Source organism: Terrapene carolina, unplaced genomic scaffold (genome assembly GCF_002925995.2).
Source record: "Terrapene carolina triunguis isolate 2854851 unplaced genomic scaffold, T_m_triunguis-2.0 Scaffold629, whole genome shotgun sequence".
In the NCBI taxonomy this organism is placed as follows: domain Eukaryota; kingdom Metazoa; phylum Chordata; order Testudines; family Emydidae; genus Terrapene; species Terrapene triunguis.
Genome location: NW_020664980.1, coordinates 15,656,318 through 15,673,885, shown reverse-complemented (window position 1 = coordinate 15,673,885; position 17,568 = coordinate 15,656,318). Strand labels below are relative to the sequence as shown.

Genomic DNA, 17,568 nt, shown 5'->3' with positions numbered 1-17,568 from the left:
CAGCAAGAGGGGCGTGACTTCCTGTGCACTAGTGTAAGATTTGCACGGGAACATGGTGTGTTACAAGAGCAGGGGGGGGCTTGCAACGCCAACTGCGATTGTGGAGATGAGTCTCCACTGATCCCAGCTTTTCTCCGAGCCAGGGACGCTGGGAAGAGAGGTTTGAATCCTCCCTCTCCGTTTGGGGCCTGGAGCCGGAACAATCCCTCCCCTGCATTTTCACTGCTCCAGATTGGGACCTTCCTCATCTAATTGCTGAGCAAAAAGCTTCCCTGGCCATGCTCTGAAAAGGCTCCTTTGAATGAAAGCAATTCCCCCTTAGGAATGGGCCCATGCCAGTAACTCCAGTCAAACGCCCTCCAGGCCCCAGGAATGTTGTGGGGTTTGCTGTTCCTCTCAGCACCCTCCCAGAACAGCGCAGAAGACCTCATCCCTCCCCAAGGCGTATACACGGACCAAATACCATTGGCCCAGCAGAGAGCCAAATCCGGTGTCTACCCTCCCCTCCCAAAAAACTGGCTGCTACGGCCCGCCTTCCTTCTGCCTTTTATACAGCTCAGCTGGGCCTGGCAGCTTGATGGGCCCCAGCTGGAGCCGCTGCACAGTCACTTAACCCCTCCCTGCTCAGCTCCAAGCCCAACAGGGAACATTTAGGCAACCCAGCCCAACTGCTTGGGTGCTTTGCAGGGTTCAGAGGAGCAGTGGGGCCCATTTTAGAGACAGCTCCCATCCGAATGGGAACTCGGGGGCTCTGGCTCATCTCGGTGTCGTATTCTTTTCTGTATTTGATGTAAAACCTCATGTCAGATTGGGTGCAACTGATTCCTTGCGCCAGGCAAGTTTTGTTTTAGAAAGAGCATGTGCTGCGATCTCCCAGAGGAGCACTTCCGACTTCTCAGCTGGTAACCCTTGCCCATAGAGATTATGATTGCCAGCAGCACCTTCTCCCTGCCTGGAACCGATCAGCCTCCAGGAACTCCGCCTGCTGAATTGCAATTCCCTTTGTGTCCATTCCATGTTCAACCCAAGAGCTGCCTCTAGCGTCGGCTGGACCTAACGACAGGTTCACATCTCAGTGGGGTGGAGGAAGCTGCTTCCAATGTGCGTTTGTCGGGCCGTGTAACACCACTACAGAAACATTAGGCTGCAGCTGATCCCATCTTTACTACACCTACCTGCAGCAGCAGCATCCACTTATGACAGTTACAGAGGCCAACTGGCTTCCATCGGTCCATACAGTTACATAGGCTGCTATGCTGTATACACAGGCAGGGAGCTCCCTCTCTCTTCTCCCTCTCACAGGTCTTGGCTGACTGTGGTCCTTGAGGGTAAGGGGGACCAGACAGCAAATGTGAAAAATCAGGACAGGGGGTGGGGGGTAATAGGTACCTATATAAGAAAAAGACCCAAAAATCGGGACTGTCTCTATAAAATCGGGACATCTGGTCACCCTACTTGAGGGAAGCTCAGTATCTTTTGTAGTTTTACTCACTGTCGTGCCTGTGTTAATCACAGCTTAAGACTGGCTAAATCTCGAGCTCCAAACACCTCTGAACCTCTGTGACGTTTGGAACCGGGTTTTAGCATTTAAACTGTGGCTTGGGCTCATCGTCAGTGACAACACGCTGCATGTGATCAGCAGCCCTGTATGATTAGACTAGAAACAGACCCCTGGCCGGCTCCTTGTTTTACCAGTTCAAGGGCATTTGGATTTGAAGCCAAACAATGGCACGCCAATGCGGTAAATCAGGTGACATCAGCTGGGGCTCACAGGCAATGAGTTGGCTACTCCAGTTGCACTTTGCCTCTCTCTGGGGCTGCACTGTGCCTGTCTGCTTATATCAGTGTAGGAGATTAAAGACAAGACTATAATGATCCTCTGGAGCAGAGTTTCTAAAGGGCCCTCTGAAAGCAGGGAAAGCAATTGTCCACCTCTGATCTGGAGCACAAAATAATCCCTGATGCAGCCAGGACCCAAGCGTCACTGAAAATGTGGTGGCATCGTATTCCCTCCTCTTGAGTACAGGGCCCAGTTTGGGGCCCTACTGCTGCAAACAGCTATGCACGTGCTTAACTTTAAGCTAGTGAGTAGATCCATTGACAGCAATTATGTGCTTGAAGTGAAGCAGATCCACACCTGTCTGAAGGATCGGGGCTAGGTCGTCTCACTTTTAAAGAGACATAGAGCACACACTGAAAAGCTTCAGAAAAGGGCAAAAGACGTGGACGTCTATGACAAGACACCGTGACAACCCAGCTTGGAAATGAGATTTGATTGAAGCGGAGTGGACACGTTTACCGCGTCTCTGAGTACAAGCCCACAATGAACTGAAAAGGCAGCGAAAGAACTCGATTTATAGCTTACCTGCCATTTGAGATTACAGCCAGATTGTGGGGGCCTTTTTTCTCGTAAGGAATTGATCTTTTTATGCCCACTAATGACATTTGCAGTGCCGCACTTTAAGACAGTGATAAGGGTAATCAAGCTGTCACGCTTTAATATAGACGAGGAGCCTGCAGGAGTCAGCCAGGGATTCCTCTTTGCCTTGTGCTGTATGTTATTAATATTTATTCTCTCTATCACAGCAGCACCTAAGCCCCCCAGTCAAGAAGCAGGGCCTCATTGTGCTCGGTTAGGGTGACCAGATGTCTCGATTTCATAGGGACAGTCCCGATTTTTGGGTCTTTTTCTTATATAGGCTCCTATTACCCCCCCGTCCCGATTTTTCACCCTGGATGTCTGGTCACCCTGTGCACGGTGCTGTACAGAGAAGGAACAAAGGAAGCAATCCGTGCCCCAGGCAGCTGACACACAGGTGTACACCTGGCTGGGTGCATCCCACTGACTGGTTTTATTTGCCTGCCTTCCTCTCGAATGTCACCTTTGGCTGCTGCAGGAGACAGGATCCTGGGCAAGGCGGAGGCAGCGTGGCAAACCCTGTGCTGTATCCCACTAAGGCATGTCGCATTTTTAGTCCTGCAGAGACTACAAAATATGAATAGAGATTAAAAAACAAGCCAATCAACCCAAGGGGCGGGACTGACGCTGGCACTGGGGGGCTTAAGGGGAGATTTCTTAATGGGGCAAGCGGGGTGTAAAATGGATCCCTGCCCCTCCTCCCAAAAGCCGAGCCATCAGAGCGGAAGCCTGTACAATCCATCTCACAGCTCGAGGGCAGGCTACGGGGCTGCCGCTCAGCCTCTCTCTGGCTGCCCACCTCAGAGCTGGAATGGGGGGTGCTACTTGTCTGAACCCTACCAGCGAGGGATCCGGTTCCCTGGGTCCCCGAGCGATGGAGTTTGTGCCTCCGGCCTCCCTCTGGATGCTGACCTGCTGGAGGCAGCGCAGAGTTGCTCTCCCGGCTGCACACAGCCTGCAGGCTGCTTTGCCCTGCCGTGCTCCTTGCCACTGGTGCTGATACTCCCCATGGCAAGGTGAGCGTCACCTGGGGTGAGTGACTGTATAGAGCAGACTGTGAAATGCAGCCACTGCGAACCTGTTCTTAACTGAGTTAGACAAGCGTTTAGAGGGACTAATGACAGGCTACAAATGCTGGACAGCTGGGTGGATAGGCCCAGCTGCCCTCTTTCCTTTTCTGAAGGGCAGAGGCAATGCAAGGAGAATGCTTTCGCGTCAAGGGGTCACGCTGTTCTTTCTTTTGAAGGAAGGACAAAAATAATTGACGGGCAGGAGCATGGGAGTTAGGCACCGAAATACCGTTGAGGATCTGGGTACATCTCTGCAGCTGGTCGGGTGCTTCCCCGCCTGGGTAGACAGACACGTGCTACTCGCCTCAAGCACGCGCACGCTAAAAACAGCAGTGTGCCTGCGACAGCCTGGTGGCGGCTTGGGCTAGCTGCCTGAGAACAAACCCGCCTGACACACCAGGTACATACTCGGGTGGCTAGCCTGAGCCGCTGCAGCCACACTGCTGTTTTTAGCATGCTAGCTCGTCCCACACTGGGAAGCACCTGCCACACTGCTGTGTAGCCTACCCCTTGTGCCTTGCCCTACCTATCCATGCCCTGCCCTACCTATCCATGTTGGGAGATGCTCAGATAATGTGGTAAGGCACGGCATACTGGAAGCTTTTAAGAACAATATATGTGGTCCTGCCTCAGTGCAGGGGATGGACTTGCTAACCTCTCTAGCCCTACATTTCTGTGACACTGTGGTATAGGATCATGAGATGGCTTATGGTAACTCTGTGCATATGATCCATAATCAGGGATTATTTTTCCCAGTGTGCTAGGCGCTGTACAAACACAGAACAAAGAAGATAGTCCCTGCCCCAAAGAACTTCCACACAAAGTACACCGGCTCCTCTCCAGCCCATTGCTTCATCATGACGCCTGGGTCTCTCTCCCCTTCTCTATTTCGATAGCTTCCTTTCTCCTGCTGTCTGCTCCCCACCTGTGAGGTGCACGGCCCAGCTAACCTGCTGGGTCTGCCCTCAGCCTTGTTTTCTTAGTGATGCAAGGTCACTTCAACCCCACCCTGTCTCTTTGTCCACAACCAAAACCTTTTTTACAACCAATAGCCCACTGATGCTATTTCTTTAGCTTTGAATAACAATAAAATCCCACCCATAAAGAAAAGCTCGAAGGGATCTGACCATTAATTAGGTTTATGATCAAAGAGCCACTGTCCAGCAGCAAAAGAGAATCATGTGCAAATAATGAATTAACTCGGCTAGCCAAGAAATCCAAGCAGCAAAACAACTCCTTTAACCTGCAGGACCATACTTCCACCTTCCCCCAAGCCCCAGTTAAATAAATGGCTTTTGCAGCATGTCTGAAAGGTCATCAAATAATAAAGCAATTCAAATCTAGTAAGGGAACTGCACTGGCCCCATGCTGTGAAAGACTGCTTGTCAAAACCAACTATCAGTAAAGGGGGAGGTGATGCGTGCACAGTTCCTATAAGAAAGCCATGTTCTAATCTAAGATGGCTGAAGGAAATATTTCCATCTCTTATCAACCCTCCCCCCCATTTATTACCCTTGAAAGTTAAGTTGTCAAAAAATGAAAATAGGAAATTTTAGATTGTGCCACAAAGGCACCCATGAACCAAACCCCTTTAAAATGCAGATAATTTATGCAGATGTGGGCACCACTGATGGCAAATATGTGGTGAAAAATATTGAATGGTTCTAGAGACCGCAGCAGAACCTTTTTCATTGGACACCCCAGTGGATGTCTTTCACCCCATTGAGAGGAATTTCAGACAGAGAAGACATCTTTGCACGAGGAATGCTGCGGCCCGAGGAGCTGCAGAACCCATTGTTTTTGGAGCTGGGGAGACGTTATTTGCAGAGGGATAGGGATGGACTGAACCTCCTGAAGACCTAGCACTGGTGCCTGCAGCAGCTGCAAGCCCCAACATGGCAGCTCAGCTGGGGAAGGAGAGAACAACTCCGAACAAGCAGCAGTGAAGCAATTCATAACACTTACCCAGCATACCACATGTGCGGGGGGGCAGGGCTGAAAGCTCAGAGGTGCAAACGCACAGAAGCAGGATGAGAGAGACCTAAGCACTATTAAATGGCCGAAGGCGTCCCCATGAAGTGGAATTACTGTGCCCATTAAGCATTAGACATTATCATTAAGTACCAATGGGCTTAAATAGGTTCCCTGGAAGATGTTTTCATTGAGCAGATTTCCCTGGTAAGCTGGGCTAGTTAGCTGAGGCACACTGTAGATTCTCAACAAAACGAGGCTGAGTTTCAGACAAGTTAGGAGGCCAAATGCATGCCTAGTTTGCACACCGAATGACTGCGATCAGATAAGTATATACACAAGTGGCCAAATATGGCCATTGGCTTGTGCAGTCACCCTATTTACCAGTACGATCACCAGAGTCGGTGCTAGGCATAAGTAGACTAAGCAATTGCTTAGGGCCCAAGCAGCTCAAGGGGCCCCCCTATTATTAGTGTGTGTGTGTGTGTGTGTGTGTGTCGGGAAGAAAATATTCCTGCTTAGGGCCTGCAATGGGCTAGCTGCACCTCTGATGATCACAGCTGCTCCAATTTCGTGCTTGGACATAGCAGCCAGTGGCAGATACAGGCAGTCCGTTTCCGCTGTCTTACTCCATTGACAGTTAAAGTAGCAGGAGGTCTATTTTGACTTTGCTCACCGCTGTAAAGTCCATAACAGAGCTTACACCAGAGGATCAGGCATAGCAGAACCAGGAGAGTTCCCCCATTGGCTATTTCTGTTCTCAGGCCAGCTCACGGGTTGCAAATCGTCCTTAGAGCACCAGAGAGTCCGGCCCGATATATGTGAGGCTAACTTGTTTAAAAATTAGGTCCAAAGCGTGAAAACCATTTTCAAACCTGGGGCTAAATCTCTCCTATCGGATCCCACTTAAATGGCTGTCCGACAGGCTGGATTTCACAGGCATGACTTACATGTATATATTATTTAATATTATGGTACCAAGCAGAGGTGCTATTCAGGCTATAGCCTATAAAAACATGTCGGTAGACATAGTCCCTGCTATGAAGAGCAGAAACATTGGCTTTGATGGACACTTCTACCCTTGGAATACTGATTAATGCTGTACTTGATTTTGATTTACTTAGACTGCAAGCTCTTTGGGGCTGGAACATTTCTTCGGTACATGTTTGTAAGCTGCCTAGCACAACAGTGTCCTGGCCTCTAAGTGCTACTACAATACAGTATCCTGTTTGCAGCGTACTTCTGTGCCAAGGCAAACTGATCTCCAAGCGGAGGTATCCATCCTTCTTTCAGATCCTGTCAGCAGATGTCATGCATGCCAGTGTGAGTGAAAAAATAATTCCAACCCCTTGAAATGTAGCCGGCTCCTCGGATCCCGTCTGGAACCTCTGGGCAGATGGATGCACAAATGTATAATCTGCATCTCTATCTGCCGAAGTAAGTGTCCCAATGCAAGCATGAGCACTCAAGTACATGGTTTGAATTTGGGACCCTGGAGAATTTTTAGTTCCATAAAATAAATAAAATAAATGTTAGTATCTTGAGATAAGCCTAATCCTACGCCTTTTCATTAGGCTAATTAGTTGTTTGCACAGGGTTTTGAAAAGGGAAAGGGCTGCATCATTGCTCGGTATTATGATGATCATTGTCAGACCAGAATCAGCAAAGCACAGGCATCTCCTAACTTAGAAATAGGAGAGGGTTTTTTTTTTTTGATATTGCATATATCTGGCATAAACCAAACGGTGAGTTATACTGTTTTTGAGCACGAATGAAGACATTGTTCATGTTGTGATGTGTGGGAGATGCCATGTAACAGCAGAAAATCAAGGGCAGATTCTTAGCTGGCATCAATTGTCATAGCTTAATTGAAGTAAATGGACTTCTTTTAGTCCTACCTTCATCTGGAACTCGGCTGAAGATCTAGTTCAGGCGATAGGTGACTTTGTATGATGCATAACTTTTAAAAAACAGAAAACATTGGGATAATCCACCATGGAACGATCTTTTGTTTTCAATTCCCTATTGTTACCTTGTTCATCCGGCAAAAACAGAAATTTGTTTCAAATAGATACAAAACCATGAATATGTTAGCCCCACTTAGGATCATACTCTGCATAGACCCAGATTAAAAAAACAAAATCTTTTGTATTTGACTGCTAGTACAGTGTGTCTTGAACCGGCAACATACATTTAAGTGTACCCCAAATACAGGGCTAGAAGCCAGTTATTGGCTGAACACTGACCCCAGCCCTGATTAGTGTGGATTTGTTACTCCTTCAGCTGCCACATCCACACAGTAAAATCCACATTGCAGGTGGAGAAGAATTTGAATTGAATTCCACTGTTCTACACGTGCAGACATTGACAATCGGAACCGAACTTTTAGAACAGAGGGTCAAATTCTGCTCTCATTGACACTTGTGCAGCTGCACTGACTTTAATAAGATTTCCCCGGTGTCCACGAGAGTGGGCTTCACTCTGCAGATTGCATTTAAAACTTCGATGATAGATCTGACTGCATTGCTCCTCAGTGCTGGATTGTACAGTTCACACTACATTACCCTGCAGGGAGCACCCAAAACTGCAGGGCCTGCAGAAACTGCGTGCACGCTGCTGCACCACTTTATGGATGCAGATAACTTCCCAACCCGCACGGTGGTCCACAAATAGGGAGGGCGGAGTCATAGTCCCGCTTCCTCTCCGTCTCAAGAAATGAAGGGAGGAAGCAGTCCCTGCGCTTCTCTCAGTGCAGAAACTGGGAGTCTGCCAGGCCCTATGTGAGCTGAGCAAGTGAGTGGAAGACTTTTTACACCCCCCCACTGCTCGCTGGCATGGCGAGGCAGAATCTGTCCCTCGAAGTTTTAATTAGTCCAGCTGTAGATTTGTCTTGTATTAGTTACGTGTCTCCTTCTGTGGAAGGGAAGCTGTGTCAAACCATAGGAAAAATCCTCCCAAAATCTAAGAAGATTAGAATAAAGACAGGAGAACAGAACAATTGTCTCTATAGGTGTGGGCCAGCAAATATAGGTTTGAGGAGGCAAAGACTGCAATTCGTAACCACTGTTTTAGCTTGCTATAAGAAGCAATAAAGAAACCAAAGACCCTATTGAAATCATGTCAGGGCTGCTGTTCTGTAGCCATCTGTTTACGCAGCTGGTAAGAATCGTTACAGATGGCCATGGGGACTCTAGGACATTATAAAATGACAAATCAAAGATGTTATGGCACAAATTGTCTTGCAGATAATCAGATACACAGGCAACCTTTACCAGTTTGCCTAACAGCTTTGCTGGCATTAGCTGAAGACAGCTGTTTATTAACTCTTTATGGAGAGCCCCTCTTTCCCCCTTTCTGATGCAAGAGAATTTAAATAGATCATGAAACTCACAGGGTTTTTTTTCTAAATTTATTCTGCCAATCTACCAATTAATTTTATGAAAGTATGAATCATATGTTGTTACATAACACAGTCACGTTACACTCTATAGAATACAAATAACCAAGACAAAGTTACTTTTAGATACAATCTTGGCTAACGAGTAGAGTTTACAGTACAAAAAGTAAAATTGAGGTTAGGAAGAAAAGATAAAACAGCCGAGTGATTGTCAGAGACATTAGTTGAAGCCAAGGAAAAGCATGCATCTTTTACAAGGAGTTAAAAAAAACCACGTACGATGTTTGAGTAATCTTTCCAAAATAAATTTTAGTTAGATGTATCAAAAAAATTCAAGCAGTAACAGATCTCACTAACATGGGAGTAATAGGTCAACGTGTTTGGAAACCACTATGTTAGGGTTTATTACTTGGAAATTATGGGTTCTATACAACATCATTATCATCATCATCCTGGCTCCCAGTGTCATAGGAATCTGTTCGATACACTCGCTGATGACATAGCAGGGTTCCAACCCTGCTCTGAGTAAGTTCAGTGGAAACAAGATTGGGCCCTACACGTCATAAATGCTACTTATGTACTGAAAATCCTACAAAACAGCCTCTCTCCCAGAAGTGAAATGACTTATTACTATGGGAAACTGGCCATTTGATTTTGGAATTTAAAAAAAACACTAACTATCCAGCACATCATTTCTGTATTTTCCGGCCTAATGGAACAAGTCCTTTCTCTCTGCTACTCAGGCACCACATGAAACAGATCGATAGGCAAACACAGACTTGGTTTAGTAAGAACGCAGTGTTATCTACATAAACTCTACAAATTAAAGAACAGATTCAGTTACATCGGGAGCTGTTCTCTTACACTGATCTCACAAAGCTCCAGTGTCATTTTGTTGCATGCAAGCTGCCATATTTGATGAGACATCTGTCAATCATTATTGCACGTCTGCTGGTTTGGAAGTATTTAAAAGGAGCCTTGTTTTTATGGTTCCATCTCCAAATTGCATTTATAACATGGGGACAAAACCATCAAGGATGCTGCCACCATATGTAGTGTGACAGTTTGACAGAGGGGCACATCAGCTTCTCTGAAAGCCAGGCATGGGGACGTGGAAACCCTATGGCCTGGGGACCGTACAAGGTCAGACTACACGACCATCCCTTCTGGCCTTAACATCTTTGAGCTATGACATTCAAACTCAGTCAAAGGAAATTCTTTTCACCAGAATGCACAGTTAGCCTGCAGAAGCACTGCCACCAGGAATCACTGAGGCCAGCGGTTTAGCAGGATGCAAAAAAGGAGTGGCCATTTATCTGAATAACAAGAATATCCAGAGTTATAACCATGACTATTAAAGAATAAATAAAGAGCTGAGAAAGGAATCTAAACCCTTAAGATGAAGAGGAGCATTAACAACCTCTCGCTATATGAGGGTGAGGAAGAATCTACCACTAAGGGCAAGTTATTCCAGATCTATTCCTCTGAAGCAGCCACCTGTCAGAAACAGGAGACTGGAATAGATGGATTACTGGGCTGATCCAGTCAGCAAGTCCTACGTTCCCGATAAACACAGGCCTCTCAGTCAAGACAAGCTCTGCTAGACCTGCACTGGTTGTGTTTGGTTTCAGAAGCTTCTAGGGAAAGAACTTAAAAATGCTTCACCCTCTAGTTCCCTAATACTGACACATAAATATGATTTAGTCTTACCATTTATTACAAGGGTGTATTACCGCAGATGACCCTGCTTTGTAGAATGGCACTCCTGTATCTGTTTGTCATCCACCTCCACTCCTGTAAACGTAACCTTAAAACCTCTGAAGAATCTTGACTGTTCCTTCCGGAAACCACTAGTTCAAGTCACCTTTCAAAAATAGGAAGCAAAGAAAGAGATGTGGGAAGCTAAGCGGTGCTCCTGTTGCCAAGTTGTTAAAATTATATGGCAATATGCTTCCAGTAGTTGTAAGAAATTAATTTGCGGAGTGCTTACAAGCCTTACATATATTTAAATCTCAACTGGAAATAAAATGCAATTTAAGTGATACACTGGTAAATGTTAAATAAAAACAAAACAAAAAAAAGGAAAAGATCAGCAGCAAAAAGCGAAACCAGGGGTCAGCTTCTCTTCTACATTCCTGTTCCCAGGGATTGGATCTCCTCATCTGAGGACTCTCCTGGCACAGGAGAGTCTCTAACTAGCACAGGGCAATGTATGGTCAGCTCCGGTGCTACATCTCCTTGCAGCTCTTACCACTGGGCTTGCTAGAAATGGAAGGGGGCATGGCCAGAGGGTTACTGCAGATAGCAGAATCAGGGAGCCATAACTATCCACAGCTAAGAATCTGGCCCTAAGTTCCCCCCCACTTTTCTTGTTAATGTTGTTTAGAAACAACTGCCCGAGACATTTTTTTTTTAGGACAACCAACTACCAGCTCGTCATCCCTTGCTCATGGCAATGTCAAATACACCACGATCCTTTGGATTTTCTGCAGTGAGTAAAGCCAATAAGGTTCAGGGACAGATAATACCAGCAGTGCTGCCTTCCTGTCCTGCCATGTAAAAGAGAAACAGGGTAAGGCATCTGGCAATACTGGTCATTTAACCATGGTGCTGATTCTGGCAAAAATCAAGATTTAATTTTCCATATGCTACAACGGCATTTTGGTAAGTTTCTGCAGAATCATCAAAACCTGAGAGCCCTGGTTATTCCATAAACTGCTTTGAAACAATGACAATTTAATCCAGATGCACAGTCTGGCACTATTCCTTATTCTAAGTACAGTACATTTTGATGGCAACACAGAAGCAAAATACACAAAGCAGATTTGCCGAAGCCCAGTTTTGATGGGCTGCACACATCAAGAGGCAATTCAAAAAGAGCACACCTCTCAAATCGTCATGACAATTTGCAGGCAGATTTGAATCTGAAAGAATTCAGATTTCTTTGTGTAGATGAAGAAACAGTTCACAAAGGAAAGGATTCTTTAGCAGGAGTTTAGCTCAATTTAGCCACCTCTGATACAGTAACTGAGGCGACCAAGAAATTGAGTGTGAATCATCCCCTTTGTGAAATGCTTCCAATGGAGTATGTTTGCTTTGCAAAATTGCTGCGAAGGAGTATTCCAAATGGCCTCATCTAAGCAGGCTTTAAATCTATAGATCAGCACTGAGAAACACAGATGAGGAAATGCACAGATTTAGGTAATAGTTTGGGCACCTCATATGCTGGAAAAAAATTCATTATTTCTTGTGCACATTTGACTATGGTTCCTTTTCTCTCGACGCCCTACAGAAATCAGATGCACCTTTAATAATCCCATCTTGCTGGATTCAGCAGACCTCTTCTTCGGAAGGTAAAGAATGGCAGCTGTCATGGGAAACAGAGTCAATGCTTTGTATTTCTGACTGAAGGTGGACCGATACCTGGACTGCTATTTCTTGACCCTGCTCATTCATGGAGCCATCATCCGAGTCCCCTGCTGGTGAATTACTGCGCTTGAGCTCTGGGTTGATGGGGTAGATTGCATCTTGGGTAGTAAGGGCCTGGGTCTGTTTGGTTTCCTCGCCAACTTCATCAGGATCATCAACTCGCACTACTTCGAAGATCTCCTCCATGAATGCCCTACAGTTCAGGATCAGAGGTGGGAGAGGGATGCTTCTAGCAAGCTCTTCAATGTATCGAGCAAATTCCATGGTCTTAAACTGGGTGACTTTGGCCAGCTCTAAGGTTTTGGCAGATGTGATGATAGGAATGCGCTTGGCGATCTCAAAGGCTTTCTGAAGCTTCTCAGCCCCTTCTGTCCTGAAGAACTCATTGATGGCCTTCTCTGTCTTGCGGAGGTGGCTGCTCATCATACACAGACGGGTAATATTTAAAATGAGGATGATTGTGAAGGCAATCAGACACACAATCATGTAGTAGATGCTCATGTCCCCCGATGTGAAGATAACCCTCAGGGTGACTGTGTAGTAGGAGGTGCCATTACGATTAATGGCTGCACAGGTGTACCGCCCGCGGTCACCAAAAGTTACACTGGTAATGTTAAGGATTCCGTCAACGATCAACCATCTTCCACCTAAAGACCCAAAAGAAACAAGTACAGTAATGAGACAAAGAGAATTAAGAAAATGTAACAAATTATGCTTACTCCTTTATCGAGATACAGGCCTTGGCACTAAGTACTGCATCTCTTACATAATACAAAGATTCCTCAATGATCATACCTAATGTGGTGGAGATTTCGTTCCGTAGCTTGTTTAGCCAGAATTTACAACTCAGGTGCTACAAGTATTTTCTACCATAAGATTTTGCTTGAATCCCACTCTTTATTCCATTTCGTATTGTTCCGTACTGTGCAGCTATGCCTTTAGACTGACAGCTCTTTGCGGCATGGATTCCAGTATTTGTGTAGCACATTTTGCCCACTGTACAGTGCTGCGTTTATTTACTGCTCTATATAATTGTAACGTCCAATTTTCCATGTGGGTTGACTAAGGCAAAAGTTAAGTGAGCCATGGAAAATGTCACATAGTCAGTAAGGGTACGTTTATACACTGCACACTAAGCCCAGGTCTGTGGGACCCGGGCTTGTGGATTCGGTGTTTCCAAGCCCATGCCTGAGCATCGAGACTGCATTGTACACCTAGGTTAACAACTGCCGGCCTGTCTCTCACAGCTGTACTAACGCCTCCATACTGCACTGCGCAGACCTTCTGACTTGGGTCTGTGACTTGACCTGCATCCACACTGCAAAATGACAAGCCTTGGATCCAAGTCCCAGCGGGGCTTGTACTTGGGCTCTGAGGCCCCCCACCCACAGCAAAGTCCTAGCACCTGGGTCCTGAGTGCTGCTGACCAGAGTCAGACTGACTTGCGTGTGGACAGGAGAGGGGCTTGGGCTCAAACCCAAGTCAGAGCCTGTGTTTAGTGTGCAGTGTAGACATACCCTAAGTAGCTCGGCTGGTGTTAAAACCCATCCCTGGGGACCCAGTCTTTTGCTTTAACCACTACACAACTGTGCTTTTTCTACTGACTGACAAAACTCTTGGTAAAAAATAAAATAATAATAATGCTGGCTTCACAGGCTATTTCCTACATCTTTACTGAACTGGGGAGGACACATTTGTTTTCATAACTCATTCTCTTCATTTACTCTGCTTTCAGTTACATTTCCAGATGGCACCTAAAGATTATTTTAGCTGCACATAAGCTGGATAATACTCCAAATTAATATGCATGGCATTAAGAGGATACTGTCAAGTAGCTCAGGTTCACGATTTGACCTAACTTAAAACTCGTTATCTAATGAAGAATGTTTTCCAGATTCTATAAACAGTATTACCTTTTTTAAATTAAACACTTAATGGCTAAGACAGTGCAGCTCCCTCTGTAGCAATGGTTAACCAGCAAAACCATTCCCTGAGCAGTTAAACGTCCTGTTGATTTCCAGAGAGTTGCTGGCACATAAACCAGGAAGTAAATGTAATCAAATAGTCTCTCTCCTTTAGAAAGGCCAAGAAAACATGAGAATAGTTGGTTCAATTCCCTGCTACGCCACAGGTTTCCTGTGTGACTTTGGGCAAGTCACTCAGTCTCTCTGTGCCTCAGTTCCCCATGTGTAAAATGTGATAAACCTCTCATGAGGGTTGTGAAGACAAATATGTTAAAGATGGTGAGGTGTTCAGATACTGTCTAAGAGAGGAGCAGAGCTTACCTTCATCTCTTTCATTGAGCAGCTGTGCTTTTGAATTGTACCAAAGGATAAATTCATACTGGCTGATGTTCAGTTTACATTCAATTAAAGCACTGGCCCCCTCCTTTGCTATGATATCATGATGTGCTGGAGAATTTGCCAAGACTCGGAAGACTGGATGAAGTGAAGCAGTCAGAGAAATGGATCTTGACCCAGGTGTAATTGTCCCGTTAGAAGCTACATTTTCCAGTGCAAAAGCAGCAGGCAGACTAGCGCTAACAATCAAAGCTAACAGGCAACAACTAAGCTTCATGGAAGATTAGAGAAAATTGTTTTTTCATTTAACTTGGAGTAAGGATGCGTAATATCAAGCTGTCTGCACTAAACCGAGATCAGTGAGGAGGGTCTTGAGTTGTTCATTGACAGAGAGTTTCTTGGAAATATCTGAATCCTAGGGCACTTTCAAGACCATTGATATTAATAGTGGAAACGGGAAATCCAACTGGAAAAAAAAAAAAAAAAGAGAATTAGGTTTGTTAATAATACCAAGCTTACGTGGTTTTCAAATCTCATTTCCAGTAAACAGATTTCAAACTAAAATAATTTAAATTGTCAGCCGAGAAGTTTGGCATCAGAGATGAGCTCAGGGCATGCCAAAGGGATGAGGGTAAGAAGGTATTAGCATGATCAGTACTCCAGTCACTTCAGATGTACACTTGTCCTCCCATCCAAAATAAGACATCTCAGGGAGGCTAGGCATTAGGGGCAAAAAGAATGTAAGAAAAGGGCCAAAGTGGTTAAGAGATTGGAAATGCGTAGCTCCCATTGGGATCAAAATGTGGATTGTGTGTATGGCAGACAAAGAAAAACAGTTTTCACAACGGGGGAAGATGAAGGATGAAAATGTAATTTAAAAAAAAAAAAGTGATTTCAAGTCCTGATTTTCCAAAGGGTATCCACTCAGCCTCTTGTTCTGTACCTACAGATAACTGTGGATGCATTTTATAGCCCCGAGACAATTAATTACTTGATTTGCAGGTACAATCAGTAGTTAGATGCCTAAGTACTATAAAATGCACCCACAATTTTTTGTGTCTGGAAAACTGTATCTGCAATTATTTGTGGACACAAAATGGAAAGTCATTTCTGAAATCTGGCCCTTAATATCTAAATGTTCTTCCTCATGACAACTTTTCTTGCTGCCACATTATCAGACTCCACATTTTTACCGTAATCTGATGCTGAAAATATTGCACTCATGGCTACTACTATTTAGCACTTCCAGTATGTTTTTCATCTTCAAAGTGCTATAAAAGCTATGAGTGCCAAATTCTGCTCTGCATCTCCTAGTGATGTCAGGGGATATTTTGACTAAGGACAGGACCCACAATTTTTAAAATGAAGGTGTGCACAAGATAACGGATGGCATTAGAATAAAAGACCAATACCAATGCTTCTGATATATATCAGTTTTTTTCCACTGACAACCAAGAAGCAAAACATTTCAGTAAATACACTGAACTCCAAGAATGAGTTGGCATGAGGAAGGTTTACATTTGTATATAATGTTCATGAAACCTGACCAGAGAATATTTCTGATCTAGTAAATGTTCCTTGGACTCATCATTCCTTCCAGACTGTCCCATGGCAATGAAAACCAATTTATGATGGGAAAAACACAAACTAAAATACCCTGGTATCTTAATGAATATCTGACTTCAATCTTTATCATCTGTTCTTCTACCAATACCAAATGCCAGTAGGGTTGTATTTCATAACTAGGACAGTACAAAGGATTAAGTGATTCATCGATATGCTTATAAATGAGGCAGCAGGCACTTGATACGTTTTTCTCATCATTTTGACATTACTAGTTAACACTGCTTATAGTACTTTAACTTACCACAGAGGAATAGGATCACTGCACAAAGGATTACTCTACAAATGAAGGCACCTATTTTTTGCTCTTTAGCTCCTTTATAGGCTAGATGAATTAATCACATCCAGGAATTAGGAAATTCATTTACCATATACTATGCAGGCTCAGAATTTTTTATTAAAGGTTATTTGTCCAAGGACGATCCGGATTTCTAATTTGACAAGATAACTTTGTCCCATTATTGGTTGCTGTTGTCAAAAATCAGTTAATTAGAAAAAACAGTATTGTTGTTTGACTCTCCTTCAAGGTTCAACTGACTGGCATGTCTAAACCTGAGGTGGAATTAGAGTAGGCCCCAACTGTTGTTTCTGTGTAAACCCACTGAATGGCACCGAGCCTGTCTCTCCTCCCCATTTTTTTTTCTGCATGTCTCATTTCTTGTTTCTTCCTTTAGGATGAGGCCAGCCGCTGTGGAAGGAACTCGATTAGTGCCACGCTACTGAGCAGAACCCATTTCCCACAGGCAAGCTGACAAGGACTGGAGCTTCCTAGTTAGCTGCATTCCACCAGTGGCGTCTCTGGGAAAGCACTTATGCAAAGAAACTGGCGCTGATCCAGTTCTGCTGGAGCTAAAGCAGGCTGTCCAGGGAGATATTCCGGGGGCTTTACTCAGCCCCGAAGGCACATTGTCGCACATATCACATCTATGAAGCTATTTAATACCTTGGATCCCTCTTTCATCTCCCTTTTCATTTCCCCCTACTCTCTTCCTTGCTTCCAATGCTTTCCCCAATCATTTTTCCTTGCTCTCCTTTGTCTCCTCTCCCCTTTGTGCTTTCTCTCACCCCCATTACCCATGGCAAATGGGGGCAGACAGATGTGCCAGGTGCCCTCTCTGTTCCTTCGAATCCTCCTTGTTCAGCTATTCCTTTTCCTCTTTACTCCTAATCAATAACTCCACAAACTTCATTTCCCTTACCATGGTCCTGAGTTTATCTGGTGTTATTTTGCTGGTAAGCTATGTGGGATAAGGCACATGTCCTATTTATTTATGTCTCTGAAGCACCAAGTAACTTTACCACCCTCTCACTTTTATAATGAAATCAATAAATAGTATTGTCAGCACTAGTTAAAAATCT

General features: G+C 44.8%; 1 protein-coding gene across 1 annotated transcript; it reads right to left on the bottom strand.

Annotated features, from left to right (window-relative positions):
* Positions 1-8,855: 8,855 nt before the first annotated feature.
* MFAP3 (microfibril associated protein 3) lies at positions 8,856-15,047 on the bottom strand. Its single transcript, XM_024214190.2, has 2 exons — positions 14,572-15,047; positions 8,856-12,933 (listed from the first exon to the last, which is right to left on the bottom strand). Exons 1-2 carry the CDS (start codon positions 14,861-14,863, stop codon positions 12,188-12,190), a joined length of 1,038 nt encoding a protein of 345 aa, XP_024069958.1. The 5' UTR covers positions 14,864-15,047; the 3' UTR covers positions 8,856-12,187.
* Between the last annotated feature and the right edge of the window lie 2,521 nt (positions 15,048-17,568).

Excerpts from the sequence above, each read along its gene's own strand:
- MFAP3 (XM_024214190.2), bottom strand. The coding sequence starts at position 14,863 with ATGAAGCTTAGTTGTTGCCTGTTAGCTTTGATTGTTAGCGCTAGTCTG. Across the intron at positions 12,934-14,571 it reads GCTCAATGAAAGAGATGAAG|GTGGAAGATGGTTGATCGTT; the intron begins GTAAGCTCTGCT and ends TTGGGTCTTTAG.